This window comes from Petromyzon marinus, chromosome 14 (assembly GCF_048934315.1).
Source record: "Petromyzon marinus isolate PM22_M1 ecotype Great Lakes invasive population chromosome 14, UKy_Petmar_22M1.pri1.0, whole genome shotgun sequence".
Taxonomy (NCBI): Eukaryota; Metazoa; Chordata; class Hyperoartia; order Petromyzontiformes; family Petromyzontidae; genus Petromyzon; species Petromyzon marinus.
The window spans coordinates 2,671,990-2,692,982 of record NC_133680.1 but is presented as its reverse complement, the minus strand read 5'-3'; the positions used below and the strand labels follow the sequence as shown (position 1 = coordinate 2,692,982).

The window sequence follows — 20,993 nt, the reverse complement described above, 5'->3', positions numbered from 1 at the left end:
ACAAGATCCTCCCGTGTAGTTCTGGGTTGATTCCTCACCGTTCTCATGACCATTGCAACTCCACGAGGTGAGATCTTGGATGGAGCCCCAGGCCGAGGGAGATTGACAGTTCTTTTGTGTTTCTTCCATTTGCGAATAATCGCACCAACTGTTGTCACCTTCTCACCAAGCTGCTTGGCAATGGTCTTGTAGCCCATTCCAGCCTTGTGTAGGTCTACAATCTTGTCCCTGACATCCTTGGAGAGCTCTTTGGTCTTGGCCATGGTGGAGATTTTGGAATATGATTGATTGATTGCTTCTGTGGACAGGTGTCTTTTATACAGGTAACAAGCAGAGATTAGGAGCACTCCCTTTAAGAGTGTGCTCCTAATCTCGGCTCGTTACCTGTATAAAAGACACCTAAGAGTCAGAAATCTTTCTGATTCAGAGGGGGTCAAATACTTATTTCCCTCATAAAAATGCAAATCAATTTATAACATTTTTTACATGCGTTTTTCTGGATTTTGTTGTTGTTATTCTGTCTCTCACTGTTCAAATAAACCTACCATTAAAATTATAGACTGATAATTTTTTCGTCAGTGGGCAAACGTACAAAATCAGCAGGGGATCAAATACTTTTTCCCTCACTGTAGCCTCCAGTGGCTTCATAATATCGAAAGGAAGAGCGTTCCAGACGGCCGCAGGAAGCGCACCTGAAAGCGCGCGATGCGGTGGCCGTCCTTGTTAAGGTGATGGAATAAAGAAGTGAGAGGGGATTTTGTGTAAAGCTAAACTTGATGGTGAAAATCAACGGAGTATTGTCCCCAGATGAGACTTTTAAACTAGTGAGAATTTAATTTTAGGACATACACGATCGGAAATGCGGACGCTGATAGATAGCATGGAATGAAAGTTGAAAAGTGTGCAAAGAAACGTGGGGAAATGCGTGCTTGGAATCGCAGCAGAGAGAGAGTGGAACTCTTGAATCAGAAGACATATGTTGAACTTATTTCGCACCCGTGCGTAGCCAACCGTGCCAATTGGAGGTGTGGGGGAAGGAAACAAAATTATCATGTTAACAACAACCGCCATTCGCCACTAAGTGGCGGTGACGTCACTACGGCGCTTGTGCCAGGCTAGGTGCACGTTGATGCCACGTGAAGTGCCGAACGCCCGCCGGCAGGAGGTCACGGGACAGACCCAGGTGCCATTGGTCGACTGACTGAGATGACTGGCCGATGCACCACCTGTGCCCCCTACTGTGGCAACTACTATAATAATGATACACCACCCAGGACAATATATGTATTCACATGTGGTCCTCCCCTCGTCCGGTATCGAGAGATATCCCCCCCATGATATCTCATTGTGTTCAATGCGCCACATGCATCAGCTTGTGCCATCGTAACGAGTTGCGTGGGGAGATTTCCCTGGCAAACTTTTCACTCAAGGACTTCCATGGCAGCTCTTTCGTTCAAGGACTTCAAGGTGACACGGTGCTAATCCAAGGTTCACTGAACACACAACAGCAAGCCCCGTTCCAAACAAATGCGGGTCATAGAGGGAAAGGAAAAGTGAGGCTGGCTAGGGCAGGGTACTCCGCTCGAAGCGACGATGGCCGTGGGTGTTGAGGCTGACGCTGGAGTGACAGCCTCAGGAGGTGACGCGCACAAAAAGGAGACGGAGCGAGATGGTCTGCGGGATCGCACAAACGGCGATAGATGGCGACCCCCCCCCCCCCTTCTGGAGTCCTTCATCCAGCGGTGGATACATCGTGGCTGCCTGCTTCTGACGATATGATTATGAGACATTTCAAAAACGTTTCAGAAATGTAAGACAAAACCGTCACCCTCCATACATACCGAGTCTGTCCGTGCCGATACGGATACCCCTCTTGCAAGAGAGATAATTCAATCCCACGCGCTGTGACTCGAACAAATCATCGTAGTCGCCAGCCGACGGACGATCCGCTGCTGGATGATTTAAAATCGCCGACAAATTTCCTACGGCACGTATCACAAACGTGGACGCGAACTAAGGCTTGGAAAAGCAAAGGGCTGAAGGCGCAGACCCTGCAAGTGCTCGCTGGCGACAGTGGCCTCCACTAGAGGGAGCTCTTAGAGCGCCCTTCTGGAGTGTATCTGGCCTACTCTTTCGCACCGGCGTCTTGGAAGCGGTGGAGGTACGTTCCCACATTTCACCCCACCACATACGACCGGCCGATCATCGACTGCCTGTGGTTGCGCTGCACCCATTTAGACCGTCGAGTGGACATCTGGGCCGCACGTCAGCGGCTGACCCGTCACACCCACGGTGGCACCAACCTGCAGGCCGTGGAACATCACGGGAAAGCATAAAATGTGTAATGCTGCGAGTGGCCTTCATATTCCCTTTAAAGACAAATTTTTCACATCGCTTACACGCCTACCCCGGGGCTCAAAAGAAACCGCTGAGCTGATATGAATCCGCACAAGAGGGCTTGTAAAATAAAATAAAAAAGTTTCGTTGGCGCGGGCTGGACACCGTATCCCGTTCACGTTTATGAAAACCGATTCTCGCGAGCATTCCTCGTGTACCCATCATCATCATCGTCGTTGTCGTCATTGTCGGGATATTAAAGCGGAGGAGCGCACGTTCAAAGGGTCGGGGATTGTAAGCAGCCTAAAGAGGCCTGTTTATTTAAACACTTACAGCTGACAGAGGCCTTTTGATTGTACGGAGAGAAGTTTAAAAAAAAATCCCTCCTTTCATCTTGGGCCCTGAAGATGGATGCAGTCCCTCGGTTCTTCTGAGCCGACTTTCAAGCGGATCATTTTGTTGTTGTTGTCGTTTCTGCTCCACGCTCCTCCCGTGCTGCCCCCCTCCCACCCCTCGGCGTACCAACATCGCAAGAGGGGGGGGGGCGGGGTTCAACCTCCTCCACTCGGTCACTGCGAGCCTTGCAAAGCCCCCCCTCTCTCTGTCTTGCTTCGTACGTACGTATGTGTTTGTGTGTTGAACTTTTGTCATACCGTACGTAGCCAAGCGTGCTAATCAGAGGTGCAGAGTGTTGCGTCTATGGGCAGTGTTGAGCCTGTGGGCAGCGTTGAGTCTATGGGCAGTGTTAGTCTATGGGCAGTGTTGAGTCTGTGAGCAGTGTTGAGTCTATGGCCAGTGTTAGTCTATGGGCAGTGTTGAGTCCGTGAGCAGTGTTGAGTCTATGGGCAGTGTTAATCTATGGGCAGTGTTGAGTCTGTGAGCAGTGTTGAGTCTATGGGCAGTGTTGAGTCTATGGGCAGTGTTGAGTCTGTGAGAAGTGTTGAGTCTATGGGCAGCGATGAGTCTATGGGCAGTGTTGAGTCTGTGGGCAGTGTTGTGTCTATGGGTAATGTTGAGTCTATGGGCAGTGTTAAGTCTATGGGCAGTGTTACGTCTATGGGCAGTATATTCTTGGTTCTTTCGGTAAAGTCACGTAGAAGGGAAACAATAAAATAATAAAACAATAATTTTTTTTATCACGTTTCGACTGCAACACAAGCAATCATCATCAGGCGTGTAAACCACAGCAATACAATTTGAAAAAAAGTGGCCGTTTTTTTACGTTAGCACCACGGAGAGAGATTTGGCAGTTATTCAGATGGACGAGTCCATATATTTTGATTTAAAGTTTTCGTGACTGCAGTAATTCATATTCTTAGCTCTTTCGGTAAAGTCACGTTGAAGGGAAACAATAAAATAATAATATATATAAAACAATAAAAATTCTCACGACGTTTCGACCATTTGTGTTATGGTCGAAACGTCGTGAGAATTTGTATTGTTATATATATTATTTTATTGTTTCCCTTCAACGTGACTTTACCGAAAGAGCTAAGAATATGAGTCCATCTATGTTCGGAAAAGAGGAGAGGGGAGACTAAAATAATGGATGCGGTCTGAAAGCCACCGTAAGCGTGAACAATCAATTAAGACCCGAAATGGTTTATCAAATCCTTCCAATGATTGCTAAGCCAGAATCCATCTTCTCGGTTGAAATTCTGTGTTTGTATATGTGGATAGTCTCATGAAGGAATCTCTCATGGTAGCCAGATGGCTTGCAAAGAACCTCTGTCTTGGAGAAGTCAATGTCATGTGAGCCTATTGAATTATAACAGTGATCTGCCACGGCCGAGGTGTTGGTCCTACCGTGTTTTAGGTCTGCATTGTGTTCATTAATGCGGTCCGAGACACGTCGTTGCCTCTGTGGTAGTAGTTACATTGGAGAAACCAAAGGACATGTCTTGGACCGCATTCGTGAACACAAAGCATACCTAAAACACGGTAGGACCAACAACTCGGCCGTGGCAGATCACTGTTATAATTCAGTAGGCTCATATGACATTGACTTCTCCAAGACAGAGGTTCTTTGCAAGCCATCTGGCTACCATGAGAGATTCGTTCATGAGGCTATCCACATATACAAGCACAGAGACAATTTCAACCGAGAAGATGGATTCCGGCTTAGCAATCATTGGAAGGATTTGAAAAACCATTTCGGGTCTTAATTGATTGTTCACGCTTACGGTGGCTTTCAGACGGCATCTATGGGCAGTGTTGAGTCTGGGCAGTGGTGTATGGATGTTGAACTTCTTTCGCACCGCACGTAGCCAACCGTGCTCATGGGAGGTGCTCAACGAAGTGGCTCAAGGAAGTGGTATCGCCACTGGGGAGACAAAGGCGAGCAGGCGGGCGTTGTGCTGGCCATCCACAACCCCTCGTGTGCCTTCTCAGCCTTCATAGGTCCTCGCTAACAGCACTTGCCCCAACAGTCTGTGAAGGCTATACGGGGGGTATTTGTATTTGAATGCGCGACATAATTGTATGTATATTGAACTTCTTTCGCACCGTGCGTAGCCAACCATACTAATTAATCCGAGGTGTGGGGAAGGACGACAAACTAAAGACAAAAGCATTTCTAAACAAATTAGTTTTCAATCTAGATTATTTAAAAGTGCATAGCTCCAGTGGCTTTCTAATATCGGAAGGGAAGAGCGTTCCAGACGGCCTTTGAAGCGCGTCTTAAAGCGCCGCTCGCAGCCAAGAATCCGCTGCTGTTGCTGCTACGAGGATGACGACCGGAGTTCGCGAGATGGTTCACGCTCCTTGACGAGATCAGCGAGGTGTTGTGGTTCGTTTGTGGCGAGCACTCTGTGTGTAATGAGCGCGATCTTTCAGCATCATTCATCATCGTCGTCGTCGTCATCATCAATCCGCCGCCGGCCGCCGCTTCTGCTGCGGCTGCTTTGAGTTGAAAAGGAATGCGATGCGACGGATCGGTCCCGTTGTAAGGCAGCGGCAAATGACGACGCGGGGAACGGCTTCTTGGTCTCCTCTTTTAAACACAACCCTCCCAAGGTCACCTTCGTCGTGGTGGACGTCTTTCAATCGCCCTCCGCAAAGACCTTCATGGGCTGTTACTCGAGGATATAAACTTCTGAACTCTTCACTGGCTTCAATTTGTTTTCGAAAACTAAATCATAATGTGTCCATCGTTGGCAGACACGAAACACCGATAATGTGTATTTTCTGCACAATTAACCTTAAATTCGGATAAGTTGAGTTAATTTGAGTCATTAAAGTTATTCTGAAAATCAATAGGGTGGATGACGCAAACTTCCTTCACATTTTTGACAAATATTTTGTCAAATAATTGCCGTTAGACCACCGTCAATGTTTGAATTCAAAACAAGCTAATTACACGTGTTGGAATATGTCCAATCACCATTACAGGCTGTACTGGTCCCCGCCATGTGAATGTGGAATTTCCACCGCCAGGCTCAGTGCTGCAAACAGAAGACGAACATCGCCTAACTGTTCCATCGAGTTATGAAATAACTCGGAATCGAGTTATGAAATAACTCGGAATTGTTACTCTAATAAAGAATTCCGTTGGCCATCGAACACAAAGCCAGTTGCGGCTGGAAAAACACACAACATAAACCTATTCAAACACACATTGATTTCAATAAGCCCGAGTTATTTCCATACTTCTTATTGGAAACTCAGCGAATGACTCTTCATCGTTGACCTAAGAACATCGCTGCATTCGCGACATGGCGACTCATGAACGTGGCTGATCATTTCCCAGAAAAACCACCTCACCCACCCGCGCGAGCCTCTCTGCTGGCATTTGATTTGTTTTCAATTCACCAAGACCACCGACTGTCATCTCAAAATAAATCCAACTGGGGCCCCAATGTTGCGCCGAAGGACGCGCGGCCACGGAACAGCAAGCAGGGAGTCCCCCCCTCCCCCCCTCCGTCCGTCTCCATCACTTTATTTTGTGAAGGGGTTTCTCTCGCGCCCTGTAAAATGAGCTGGGAAACACGAACCCCCCAAGCTGTTCGGCGCACGGAATTAACAAACGCCGCACACGCTCTGGTGGGGGGGGGGGGGGGATGAAAAAAATCTCTCCGCGGCTAAGAAGCTGCAGCTGCCTTGAGGTGGCTGGGTGACCAAGGGGTCAGAGGACTGAGCTAGCACCGCCGAGATCCAGGGTTCTGAATCTGAGTTTTGGACGCCAATAATAATTGAGTTCTCAGCACGCGTGGAGAGTTGATGTTTTTTTTGCCTGTTTACGAAATGGCTGTCGCGCAACAACGCCGTATCACTCAATGTACATGTTCACTTCGTTTGGGAAAAAAAAAACATTCCGGTTCCTGAGGATTAAATAGACAGTTTTGGTGCCGCTTGCTAAACACATATCCACGTGTGATAAACAGACGTCGATTACACGAATATTGTCTTCCACAGGCCAGGCTAATGCACCACTCGGCCGCGGGTTCAGAACGGAACGAGACGCTTCGCCTCATGGCATGACGCCAATTCACAATTAGAACCAAAGTGGCGAAGAGACCGCACAAGAAAAGAGATTACCCAGCTGCTCGTGTCGCCTCGGTCAGTTGGCCAGTGACAGTGGCCGTCTCATCATCTGCACCGGGCAATAAGCGAGTCCTAAATTCGATTGCATCGGTCAGTGGTGTAGCCAGAACAGACTGTACAAAATCTAACGACGCGAATGCCCGATCCACAAATCCGAAGAAGGAGACATCACGGCGACACTACTCCGCTGCTCCGGCCGCGGTTGTCTGGCGTGAGCACCTGAAGGTGAAATGGAAAGCTGCTGCTCAGAATCGACATCAGCAGCCCGTACGACAGGAGCAGGCGACGTCGTGGCGTAGCTCCCGGATGTGCAGGCTGCGATACTGCACCGCTGCCCACGGTCCCGAGGAAGCCGCCAGGCATTGAGCGACGGAGTTACGGAGAGGAGCTGAAGGTTGACAAGAGGGCCCAATTTCATTGCTTGTACTCTCAGGCACATGCCAACCGTGCTCAGCCAATGGCTGTCGAGACGTCGCTGACTGAACTCGGCCCAACACGAATAGCAGAGGATAACCAACAATCGCACCACGAGTTTACGTTTAAAATAAGGCAGATATATCGAAAGCAAGAGATGATGAATTTGCACAGGCGCTCTCTCATCTCCTTAAAACATGGGAGTGTTCGTTTTTCGTTTTTAATGCCACAATTATAATTCTCCGTGCGTTTGGACCAAAACCACAAGCATTTAAGTGACTCTTAAAAGTTTTCTAATAAAGAGTAAACACGGCCAGGGGAAATCGGCCCGCAGTTATAACCGTCCCATTGGCTTCTGAAATTTCACCGCACGCGTCTCTCCCGGTGAGAATAAAAATCTTTAAATATTGCTCACTCTGTGCCACAAAAGCGAACGCTTTTAAGTTTGTTTTTCAAAGACATTTTTTTATTATTAATTCTCCCCCCCCAACCCCACCCCCACCGTTGACGCTAACCCGCGTAACCTTTTCACTTTTAATTTGCGTCAGCGCCGGGGTTGAAAGGAAGCCACTCGGGCAACGGTGGGGACGGGGATCAGATGGGGAGGGAGGGAGGGTGGGAGGGAGGGTGGGAGGGCCCCGCTATGTAGGGCCGCCATCGCCCTCGTCGCGTCGCCGTCCTCGCTTCCCGAAGGCGCCGGGTCCCGTTAGTCCGGCCTCGCCGCCCCCTATGCCTCTCACATCCCCAGGGGCCTGGCCCTGGGAACTCCATAAAAGGATTCTTTGTGCAACATCAAAGGGAGCCGTGGGGGGGAGGGAGGAGGGGGGCGCCCAAGATGAAAAAAAACACACACAACGAGCAGGCAGCCCCCCCCCCCCAGCTCAAATTACATCAAATTGAAAACAGCCGCTGGATGGACAACAAATACAGCCCCGGCACGAGCCCTTGGGCAGGAGCAGGGGCTAGGAGGAGCGCCGATGATCTCTTAACGCTACAACAGGCGGCCAATTAGGAGATGCCCCTGGGAGGCTGGTGGGGGTTTAATGACAGGAACCCCCCTCAGCCCCCCCCACCCCTCCTTCAGCTCACCTCCCCCCACTGGCCCCGGCGCTGCGCTTTGGATACAGTTTAGGGAGGGGGGGGGGACTCCAAGTAACTCAAGGGGGACGTGAATTCGTGAAAAAAAATAAAGTGGGTGCATCAAATATCGCCTGAAATTCAAATCCTAATACACATCGCGAGCCCATTGCCGCAGACTTTTCAATTAATCTGTTTCCTCTCCGTGTTGCCTACATCTCGCTCGCTTCTCCCGCCTCGGTATATTTATACGTTGTCTACACGTTTCTCTAATCTCACCACATCCCCATCTCTCATCCATATCTCTGCTGTCATTTCAAGAGGAGTTTTTCCTGTGAGACACGGGGCGGCGGGAGCAAAGCTGCGAAAAATGGCATTGCTGCTTAGAGCCCCCAATAAGCCAGCATCACCCCTGTCGCTGGTGCTACCAAAGACGAAGATAGCACCAACAGACTCTGAGGGCAAGTGCTGTAAGCGAGCACCTACGAAGGCGGCAATGGACCACGAGGGGGTGGGTGGCCAGCACCGCGCCCGGCCGCCTTTGTCTCCGCAGTGGCGATGTTTACACACCGCGCCAGGTACTCACTTTGAGGCCGAGTCGACCTAGGGGGATAATCGTCAGCCGGGGTTTGTGGCGCATCACGCTGACCGCTCTGCGCCACCGCTCTCCCCACAGTCGTCACCACCAACGTTCCCCCCCCCCCCCCGCCGCCGCCGCTAAGGAGAGGGATTTCACTTCACAAGGGCCGTCGGTGGAGTTTGTGAAGGAGCCCGCAAACGCCAATGGGCGAACCTCCCTAATGAGAAACGTGGTGGTGCAGTTTTATGCTTTTTCTTTATACACGTAAAAAGCAAAAGGGTATTTAATGCAGCCACTTTTGTTTGTGTGCCAGTAACCGCCGACGGAATTTACAAGAGGAGTTAGAAATCTCTGAGGCTTGTTAAAAATAAAAGTTAAAAGCGAGCGTGCTCTCGTAATGACGCTGACGAATTTAAGGGCGGACTTTTACAAGTGAGCGCCGCGTGACACCGCGCGCGCCTCGTCTTAGCTCCGTGACCTCAACAAATTGGCGCTGCCTCCGAGCGGCAGGTCGTTGGAGCGAAACGTCGGACAATCGTGCCGAACCCACGCGAGGCACGACCCGAAAGCGTACCGCAGGGTCACACAGCACGGCCGCGAACACCGACGCAGAGCACAAATGTACAAATAAACTCTCGTAAAATGATAAGTTACGTGATGCAATAGCGTGTATGTACTCGTTAGTGCTACGTAACAAAACAAGTGATTATAAAATCGTCGTGCTGTGTGACTTGGCAGCTGAAGGGACTGCTGCTTTTGGTACAATCGCTACTGGGTCACGCGTCGTAAACTTGACCGCTCACGTCTCATCTTAAAGTCACGGAGTAATTGTTCCCTGAGGAATGACCAAAGCGTGCCAACCAACATACTGTTTACATCCAACGCCCTGAGATACACTTTCTACCTTTGTAAACATCCCTTGCTCATCGTCATCATCATCATCATCAGCCATGATTAATCCACTGCTGGATGAAGGCCTGCCACAGTCACCGACTCCTACAATTCGTGAACATTTTTATTTTAACCGCATAAATTACACACAGCTGTACGGTATTTAAAAAAAAAAGTTTTGCTGGCTGGCTGGCGCGCGGGCAGGCAAGTGCACGGTGGTCACGTCACCGCGCACATCTCACGAGCCATGATCCATCCACTGCTCGATGTTTGCCTCCCCTTGCCATGACAATCTCTCACGGATTGCGATGCCCCAAATACAAATTCACTCCTGGCTGCTATTCCATCACGAGTCTTTGACCATTGACCGTCATCCCTCCTGGCTGATGTGTCCAACCCGAGTCCACTTACAAAATAAATAAATATACATAATGAAGTTTTTTGGGGGGGTTAGATCGCATTTTGTTAAAACTGCCACAACCCGACACACCCTAATTAGTAAGTTTTGTCACGTAAACTAAACGTGCCAAAAAAAGTGTCTCCGATTTGTGTTCACTGATCCACGTGTTCATCACTCCGCCTCTCAGTGTAATTCCAGGTATGCACCTCAACCGGGGATCTTTGTGCACTTTTCAAGCTATTGTTCCAAAAGCTCTATTGTCAGCGTCCACGTCTCTGGTCCATTACGCAAAAGGAAGGTATTGTGCACTGTTTGAAAACTTTCTTATTTTTCGCCGGGTGGAGGTGGCTATGCACGCGGCCTGTAATCCAGAACTGTGGAGGCAGTGAGGGTTGGTGTATCGCGCACAGATGACGTTGCGAAAATCCCTTCCCATGGGCCTCGACGAGGTTCCACATACTCTGGCTCGCCCGAGCTGTTCCGTATGTACGGGATAGAGCGTTGCCCCCTCGCACGCGTGGGTTTTCTCATGGTGCTCCGGTCTCCTCCCACGTGTAAAACGCTCATTAATTGGCCCATACCACACCTTGATATATAGAGGACCGCAGAGCTTGGGCAATTATTGACACTGGCTCATCGCCGCGTGGCTTCCTTCCTGCCCGTCTGTGGTTGCTCCTCGCGCATCTTGAGTCGTTCCATCTCTGCGAGGGCGAGCGGATACTGCGCGGCACGTTACAAGTTGACATCATCGCAAGAATAATTATATTAATAATTGTAATTGTTATTACTTAAGAACATTGGTTGTTGCTTTTCATGATAAAATTCATTTTCCAAAAGCGATCCATCCTGCTCTTTTTGCCCGCTAAATTTCATTATTGTTTCTTTTAATCAATATGCACTTTCAAAAGATTCCCTCAGATATATGTTATTCTGTTTTACATTAACGTCCCTCCAAATATAATTTTATTTAATAATAGGGTTTTTCCCCTTTTTTCTGGCAACAAAACTGAAACCTTTTTACAAGGATTCATGTTTACTGCATTAACCACAATACCTGCAGTCAAAATACAAACAAAAACATACTATGTTAATATATGCATTGTCCTTGAAACTGATTGGTCCACACCAAGGGACGGCTTTCTTTTGAGCCTCGACCCAATTGGTGCTCGACCAGAGGACGTCTTCTAGAGAAAAGGGGAAAAACCCTATTATTACATTTTGGTACTGGCAAAGGAGGTCTAATGATAATTTTATTTATTTACACGTTTTGTTCTTCTCTAGCAGCATTAAAAAAACACTCACTTCGCTATTGCAAAATATTATTTTATATAATTCAAAGATAAATATCATGCAAACCACAGTTACAATTGTGTGGGAGGGGTGGGTTCATGGTTAGCGCACTGTCCTGTCAACCCAGCCACCTGAGTTTGACTACTGGCCATGGCTAACATCAGCGGCGAGGGATATCCTCACTCGTCCTGGGCACTCGCTTGCCCTTCACCAAACTGCGGTGACCAGCCACGGTCAAGGATGGTTAACAACAACAAATAAAACCCCTCCACAACAACTGACGAGGCATGAGCAGGCCTTCCTCCAGACGTGTGTTCACAAATGGCTGCAGGCCACTGAGTCGGTGTCAACGACGAACGCAATGAGTTCATTTTATTCTAATTTTATTTGTGCCACTGTCGACGCAATTTCCCTTGTGATTGTTGACGTCATTGCCTAAATCGTCTCAGCGATGAGCCCGGACGCTGCCCCGGGCAGCTGCTGCCCTCTGGCGTCCGGTGCTGGAATTGCTTCGCAATTTTGGTTGTCGACGCAACGCCCAGATCATTTCACTTTTCCCAAATCCAGTTCCGGATCGACTGTGACGATCACCACTCACCGCCTTCAAGATCCTCCGGGGACTTGCCACTGCCTGGGTCTTCCCTGTCCTGTCGCTCAACTCCCCGCTCTCCCCTCTCATCTCACTCTCCCCCACGCACTCTCCTACCTCTCCCCTCTCATCTCACTTCACTCCCCCCCACGCACTCTCCTACCTCTCCCCTCTCATCTCGCTTAACTCTCCTCCACGCACTCTCCTACCTCTAACCATCGTGTACCAAAATTACATTTGAACAAAGTTCAACAATATTATATACAACACAGCCCCTACCATCCACTTATAGCAATAGTCGCTCTTAGAAAAAATACATTATGTGTGTACATTACAAAACTTGCATACAGCTAAATCCCAGATGTTCTGACTCCCGATTGCTGTGAGTCCCAGGTGCTGTGAGTCCCAGATGTTTCGAGTCCCAGTCACTCCCAGTCCCAGTCACTCCGAGTCCCAGTCACTCCGAGTCCCAGTCACTCTGAGTCCCAGTCACTCCGAGTCCCAGTCACTCCGAGTCCCAGTCACTCCGATTTCCAGTCACTCCGAGTCCCAGTCACTCTGATTCCCAGTCACTCTGAGTCCCAGTCACTCCGTGTCTCAGGTGTTCCGAGTCCTAGGTGCTCCGAGTCCCAATCACTCCGAGTCCCAGTCACTCCAAGTCCCAGTCACTCCGAGTCCCAGTCACTCTGATTCCCAGTCACTCTGAGTCCTAGTCACTCTGATTCCCAGTCACTCTGATTCCCAGTCACTACGGGTCTCAAGTGTTCCGAGTCCTAGGTGCTCTGAGTCCCAGTCACTCCAAGTCCCAGTCACTCCGAGTCCCAGTCACTCCGAGTCCCAGTCACTCTGATTCCCAGTCACTCTGATTCCCAGTCACTCCGAGTCTCAGGTGTTCCGAGTCCTAGGTGCTCCGAGTCCCAGTCACTCCGAGTCCCATTCACTCCGAGTCCCAGTCACTCTGATTCCCAGTCATTCTGATTCCCAGTCACTCCGAGTCTCAGGTGTTCCGAGTCCTAGGTGTGTCCGAGTCCCAGTCACTCCGAGTCCCAGTCACTCTGATTCCCAGTCACTCTGAGTCCCAGTCACTCCGAGTCTCAGGTGTTCCGAGTCCTAGGTGTGTCCGAGTCCCAGTCACTCCGAGTCCCAGTCACTCTGATTCCCAGTCACTCTGAGTCCCAGTCACTCCGAGTCTCAGGTGTTCCGAGTCCTAGGTGTGTCCGAGTCCCAGTCACTCCGAGTCCCAGTCACTCTGATTCCCAGTCACTCTGAGTCCCAGTCACTCCGAGTCTCAGGTGTTCCGAGTCCTAGGTGCTCCGAGTCCCAGTCACTCCGAGTCCCGGGGCCCGCGTGCACCGCTTGTCACGCCAGTTCAGGGAACAGAAAGGAGTGTACGTCCCTGACGGCGCTGGCTACGAGGCTCCTGATCGGCAGCTCCGCGGGCAGACGCTGCTCCACGGCCAGAGGGTGGAGGTAGAACCTGGAGGAACGAGGGCAAGGAGAGGCAGGGTCAGAGGCAGACAGAGAGAGAGAGAGAGGGGGAGAGAGAGGAGGAGAGAGGGGGGGGGGGATAACAGCAGTGGTGACTCCCCATTTAAGCAGCACGACCGCACGCACAAAAAAATAACAACCCCATCACAATAAATTTGGTTCTGTTATGATATTCCATCTCTGCAAACGAGAAGCATTGTTTTAGCTGTCACGTGACAAACATTTCGGTCTGTGGCAGGACCGGTGGGAAAGTGATGCCCCCTACTGCATGCACCAGAGGTCAAGCGAAGGGATCTCAGAAGGAGCTCTGCGACATTCACTTCCGTTCGCCGTTCTCAAACTCGTACGTATGTTGAACTTCTTTAGCACCGTACGTCGCCAACCATGCTAATCGGTGCGACTGAAGGGTGGCACCACTCTGCGAGAGATCCGACGAGATTTCATTTCCCGTCCGATGACCAAAACGCGGGCGGCGCGGCGCGAATAAAAAACGTGAAACTGACAAAACATAAAATTCCTCTCGCGGCACCTGAACTCCTGCGCGTGGTCCCTCGCGACGCGCTCCCTCCAGCGCGCGCTGCGCCGCACCAGTGCCTCCACCACGCGGAAGAGCCGCAGCACCAGCAGCGCCTGGCGCGGCGAGAGGCCCTCCCCCGGCGCCGGCACGGACGGCCGAGTCGCCTCCCCCCGACCTCTTCCCGGCCCTCCGGCGGCACCGATCCCGTCTCCCTTAGGCGGTGCCCACTTGCGCAACAGGGCCCCCATCGACCGGCGGAGCAGCGACGTCTTAGGCCGCAGCCACACGGGGCTCGGATTGTCCCGTCGACGGGAGAGGCCGACTACGGCGGCGGCGGCCGACGAGGACGATGGGAGCGACGGCCACGGGGGGTCTGGGGGCTCCGGGTCGACGCGAGCGCCGCTCGTGGGTGACGGCCCCGGCCCGGCCGGGTTCGCCGACTCCGGTGGCGTCGCGGCCGCGTTTGTGGGCCGTGCCAGGGCCCGCGTCGCTCGGCTCATCGCGGCCGCCACGAACGTCTCCTGGCGACGCAGGCGCACGTGTGCACGGGCAACAGTCTACGTACGGTGCAAAAGAGTTTCCTCGCCGCCACGGCTACCTGCGTGGATGCGGGGCGCGGTATCGGTTTGTCACCGGTGGCTGACCCAACGTGCGAGAAAATAACATCAGGATGTTCTAGACTACGGTCACGTGCAGATTTGAGCTAAACTATTTTATTTATTTGACCAGGTAAGGTCCCGCTGAGCCGTATGGCTCTTTTTCAGAAGCGACCTGGCCACAATTGACAGCTGAACGAAGTGGCCTATCGCGTGGAAATTCATAGCAACCAAGATTACTCCGGAGCGAGACGACAAATCCGCAGCCACCTCGGGGCGATTAATTTGAATGAAACAAAAATTGCGGCAGAAAATAATGCCAGAGTTGAATCGATTGTTCAATTCATTAGTGCGATACCATGTATATACAGGGTGTTTCAAAATGTTGAACGCTTATGAAAATTTCCAACAATGCCACAAGGAATGTGCTCCCTCCGGGTTCTGGAGACCACCTGGAGAAGATTCCAGGCACGCGTTGACAACGATGGCGAACAAGCGGAGACTTTTTGAAGCGATTAAGATACATTTGTTATCATGTTACAGTGCATTATCCGTTATTTTTCCATTAACAACGATAGTCCCATATAAGTGTAAAAAAATGTAAACACCCTGTATATCGTTGGATGACTACTAATGTTATTAGAGCATACGTATTTCGATTGAAAGCTTTCGTGATTGCAGGGATTCATCTTCTTGGTTCTTTCGGTAAAGTCACGTAGAATGGAAATAAAATAATACAAATAATAAAACATGATAAAAAATAAAATTCTCCATTCTACGTGACTTTACCGAAAGAACCAAGAAGAAGAGCATACGTATATTATATCATCTTATTCTAACTTTATAGAGCGCCTTCGCTCAACGCTATTAGTAAACCGTAACTCCGGTTATCCCTGTATGAGAGCGGATATTAGGAATAAACCATCGGCAGATAACGGACCTTGACACAGAGCAGCCGTGGGGAGGTGGGTCACAGGAGCACGGAATATCCGAGTCACAGACACAACGCGGGGCACCGCATTTGGTTACATTCCGAATGACAAGAGTCTTTATCCATTTCCGCCAATGATACTCAGGAGGGGTCAAGCTGTTCAAACACCAGATAGACGCAGCTATCGCTAGCCATCAAGTCTGCATTGAACACACACGTGCTTGTGGTGAAAACATGGAAACAATCGTCCTTTGATGATGATATACTTTGTCCCATTATTTTTTCATCATCTCGAGACACACAGATACATCCCTCGTGCTATGTATACTCGAATCATCGGTATCCTGCTCTCAGCCTGGTCTATCCCCACGAGCTCAGAGCTGCCTCACCCTTAACTCTTCATTCCAGGTTAAAACAACAACATCGAAACTCACCACTGTTCGGGCCATGCCTAAACAGTGGCGTCAGTGCTCGCTCTGTCGGTTTAAGAGAACGGCCCCCGGCTCCTGCCTCTGGCCTGGAGGACAACGTCAGCCACGAGGTCCCAGCACGTTCAGGGACTCCACGGTCACGCTCACCGTGGCCGGAAGCCCCTCGAGCGTGGAGACGACCCACGCGATCGTGAGGGGGGGCCTGGCAGCGCCGGAATTCCATTCGGCCTGAGAATAAACAACGCAAAGATACAATAAAAAAAGGTCTCACCGCGTAGCCTCAACAGACTCTCCGGGGCAAGTGCTGTTAGCGAGCACCTATTAAGGCTGGCACGGTACACGAGGAGGGGTGGGGGGGGGTGTGGTTGTCTAGCACCACGTCCGACCGCCTTTGTCTCCCCAGTTTACACACCACACAGGAGCTTACAGGAACGCGCGGCTCTCCATGCAGTTGTCATTGGCACAGCCATTGCCACACCCCCGATTAGCACGGTTGGCTGCGTATGGTGCGAAAGAAGTTCAATACACGTACACGTCTCTTGATGTGTGGAGCCGTTTAAAGATCCACTGCTGGATGAGGTGCTCCCCCTGCCTCTCGGTCACGGGGTGGGAGGGGGGGCACTTAACCATATTTCACCAAGCTGGTCAGCACGGGTCCGTAAAGTGGCAGGAGAGCCCAGGACTGGTGCAAATCTTACCCGCAACTGGCCTTGCCCAGGGACAGGAATCACACTCAAGCCTGCGGGTGCACGGCGCAGTGCGCTAGCTACGGCGCCAGCGCTCCGTAACCTTCTATCTGCTGATGAATATTTAACAACGTGATGCACCAAGCAACTTTCCAGCGCCCCCCTGGGGCTTAGGCGACAGGCGGCTCAAACTCGCTCTGCGAGTGCCTGACGATGCCCCCTCTGTGGTAAAGGCGCAGCGCCGCTGCTGGCGGAGAGGGCGCTCCACTACTCCTAGACGGAGCTCTGGAGAGGATCTCTACGATGTCGTTTTGGCCTACTCTGCTTTTTTTTGTGTTCAGTTTGTTGCCCTTACCCCCCGCATCTACAATTAGCACGGTTGGCTACGTACGGTGTGAAAGTTGAACATACGTGGGTACGTCTCGCAAGAGGTGAGAGTAGCCGAACTTTACCCCACAGCGGCGGCGCCAGTCTATACTTGTGGGTGGGCAGGTGCAAGGGAATGAAAGGAACTTGCACCGCTGTTTCAATTGCTGTGCCTGGAAATTGACTCAGCGACCGTCGGATTGCAAGTCCAGGGGAGTGAGAACCCGCGAGATGATGCAATATTTATACTTAACAAGCATTAATACTTAAAAGTAATTTTAACCTTAAATCGCTAAAAAATATATATACAGAACAAATCAGTGAGCAAACTAAAACAAACCTACTTTTATTTGACCAGGTACAGTGAGGGAAAAAAGTATTTGATCCCCTGCTGATTTTGTACGTTTGCCCACTGACAAAGAAATGATCAGTCTATAATTTTAATGGTAGGTTTATTTGAACAATGAGAGACAGAATAACAACAACAAAATCCAGAAAAACGCATGTCAAAAATGTTATAAATTGATATGCATTTTAATGAGGGAAATAAGTATTTGACCCCTCTGCAAAACATGACTTAGTACTTGGTGGCAAAACCCTTGTTGGCAATCACAGAGGTCAGACGTTTCTTGTAGTTGGCCACCAGGTTTGCACACATATCAGGAGGGATTTTGTCCCACTCCTCTTTGCAGATCTTCTCCAAGTCATTAAGGTTTCGAGGCTGACGTTTGGCAACTCGAACCTTCAGCTCCCTCCACAGATTTTCTATGGGATTAAGGTTTGGAGACTGGCTAGGCCACTCCAGGACCTTAATGTGCTCTTGAGCCACTCCTTTGTTGCCTTGGCCGTGTGTTTTGAGTAATTGTCATGCTGGAATACCCATCCACGACCCATTTTCAATGCCCTGGCTGAGGGAAGGAGGTTCTCACCCAAGATTTGACGGTACATGGCCCCGTCCGTCATCCCTTTGATGCGGTGAAGTTGTCCTGTCCCCTGAGCAGAAAAACACCCCCAAAGCATAATGTTTCCACCTCCATGTTTGACGGTGGGGATGGTGTTCTTGGGGTCATAGGCAGCATTCCTCCTCCTCCAAACACGGCGAGTTGAGTTGATGCCAAAGAGCTCCATTTTGGTCTCATCTGATCACCACACTTTCACCCAGTTGTCCTCTGAATCATTCAGATGTTCATTGGCAAACTTCAGACGGGCTTGTATATGCGCTTTCTTGAGCAGGGGGATCTTGCGGGCGCTGCAGGATTTCAGTCCTTCACGGCGTAGTGTGTTACCATTTGTTTTCTTGGTGACTATGGTCCCAGCTGCCTTGAGATCATTGACAAGATCCTCCCGTGTAGTTCTGGGCTGATTCCTCACCGTCCTCATGATCATTGCAACTCCACGAGGTGAGATCTTGCATGGAGCCCCAGGCCGAGGAAGATTGACAGTTATTTTGTGTTTCTTCTATTTGCGAATAATCGCACCAACTGTTGTCACCTTCTCACCAAGCTGCTTGGCAATGGTCTTGTAGCCCATTCCAGCCTTGTGTAGGTCTACAATCTTGTCCCTGACATCCTTGGAGAGCTCTTTGGTCTTGGCCATGGTGGAGAGTTTGGAATCTGATTGATTGATTGCTTCTGTGGACAGGTGTCTTTTATACAGGTAACAAGCTGAAATTAGGAGCACTCCCTTTAAGAGTGTGCTCCTAATCTCAGCTCGTTACCTGTATAAAAGACACCTGGGAGCCAGAAATCTTTCTGATTGAGAGGGGGTCAAATATTTATTTCCCTCATTAAAATGCAAATCAATATATAACATTTTTGACATGAGTTTTTATGGATTTTTTTGTTGCTATTCTGTCTCTCACTGTTCAAATAAACCTACCATTAAAATTATAAACTGATCATATCTTTGTCAGTGGGCAAACGTACAAAATCAGCAGGGGACCAAATACTTTTTTCCCTCACTGTAAGGCCCACTGAGCCTACACAGCTCTTTTTCAGAAGCGTCCTGCCCACCACAAATGCCAGCTCAACAAAGTGGCTTATCACGTGGAAATGTACAGCAGCCAAACACGCTAGACGCATGCTTCTAGATGTGGAGGGGAAAACCGGAGGACGCGGAGACAATCTACTCGGCCACGGGGAGAGAGACGCGCAAACTCCAAATATACAGCCGGAGTCAGGGTTTGATCGGGATTGAACCCACGATTCCCTGTATACCAGGCGAGGTAATTAACATCTCGCCACCGCGAGTAACGAAGAGCACCCACGATCGCAATGCATTTAGGAATCGAATGCATCGCTTGAATCGAGCAAGCTCGCGGGAACTTGGGACGAGTCGGTGGTGGGAGGGAGTTCTAAAGACAGAAGTTGGGATCGCTCACTTCGCTTCGGCCGATCTTACCGTGACTCCACTCACTCCTCTCAGCCGTGGGTACCACTGCGTGTGCCAAACACAGACACGCCAGTCGCCTTGATTAAAAAGGGTTCATCTCCAGTGCCGGACTAAGCGAGTGCGGGGCCTGTAGCATATGTTATAAAGGGGCCCTAAATAAAACAAAACAATATAAAACACAATTTTTTTACTTGCATAGTAAAGTAATTATTTTCTGCTATACAGCCAGATAATATACGACATATCGCTAACCTTAAACACAGGGGCGGAGCCAGGGGGGTGACAGGGTAGACAATTGTCATCCCCGAAAAAAAAATAAAAAATCGAAAATCTGAAACATTCTGCGTATAAGTGTACGACACTCGGTCTGGCGGACTCCGTGCAACTGCATTGTCAGAGTGTGTCGCCAACCGATGGCGTCTAGTTCAACAGCCTGACTCTCTAATCATTCTTGAAATAAAAATTTGTTGAATGTCACCCCGGGCTGAAAATCCTGCCTCCGCCCCTGCTTAAACACCCAGTCGTTCATGAAAGTTGAAGGCGGTATAGTACTGTAGTAATAGAGCAAGCGCACAATCACTGAACCGGAATTGATCACTTGAAAGCATTTAGCGCGGGGCCCTTGAAAGTGCGGGGCCCGTAGCATATGTAGCTACTTTTGCTACTAGGATAATCTGACACTGGTCATCTCTCAGATTAACGAACTAAACCTAAGACGGATTGGCTCGGCGCTGCCAGCTGGCTTCTGGAGGAAACAAAAAACGCGATTGCTGGGAACAATTTTGTTGTTTTGTAATCTCACTCACATCGGGAGCCGGTATCTTTACATTTCACGTGGGGCCCCCGAATTACGAACCACTGCTATTCGATCCGTGTGAGGTGGCTTAATCGTTGCCATTGTACCAGAGATGGGGTCAGTGTGATCTCGGTCCGAATGTTTCTCTGTGTGTATATTTGTTTTGATCGTAGTCTTCAGACTTCAGACTCCGTCACTTCCTATGGAAAGGTGGCATTACGAGGTCGACAACAGCCGTCGGTAGTTACATCACTTTTGTTGTCATTGTTGTTTTTTGCCGGGTGGGAATGTCCCAAGTGTAAAAAAAAAACATGAAAAAACATTGACGTGAAACCCGTGCAAGAAGTTACTGCGAACAGGCGTCTCAGCCGAGTAGACGACATCCCGCGGAAGTTAAGTCTGTGGATTTCATGTAGTTTTTTGTCTTTTATCGCTATCGATTATTAGGGCAGTTGGCGATGTAGCCCAGTCCTCGTTATTAACTGATGGTGTGAGGGGTGCACAATCCCGCCCCCCACCCAGCTGAACCAATCGTGAACCTCAGTAAATCTTCGCAATTGCCGTGCGTGGTCTTCCACGGTGTACTCACAGTCTCCCGGAAATATTACCGAATTATCTCTCACGCGCTAAAGTCATCTCGCCTTAGTCGGTCGCCGCCACGGCGTCTGGCG

The 20,993-nt window shown here is 50.0% G+C and overlaps 1 protein-coding gene across 2 annotated transcripts in view; it reads right to left on the bottom strand.

Annotated features, from left to right (window-relative positions):
• Positions 1–9,931: 9,931 nt before the first annotated feature.
• Positions 9,932–20,993, bottom strand: part of C14H12orf56 (chromosome 14 C12orf56 homolog) — a 35,381-nt gene continuing 24,319 nt past the window's right edge. For both annotated transcript variants that reach the window (XM_032954360.2, XM_076067019.1), the window contains 3 exons: positions 16,231–16,311; positions 14,138–14,646; positions 9,932–13,597 (listed from right to left, as the gene is read on the bottom strand). In XM_032954360.2, the coding sequence (XP_032810251.2) occupies positions 13,480–13,597; positions 14,138–14,646; positions 16,231–16,311 (708 nt within the window). In that variant the 3' untranslated portion in view covers positions 9,932–13,479. The remainder of the gene's footprint in view (positions 13,598–14,137; positions 14,647–16,230; positions 16,312–20,993) is intronic.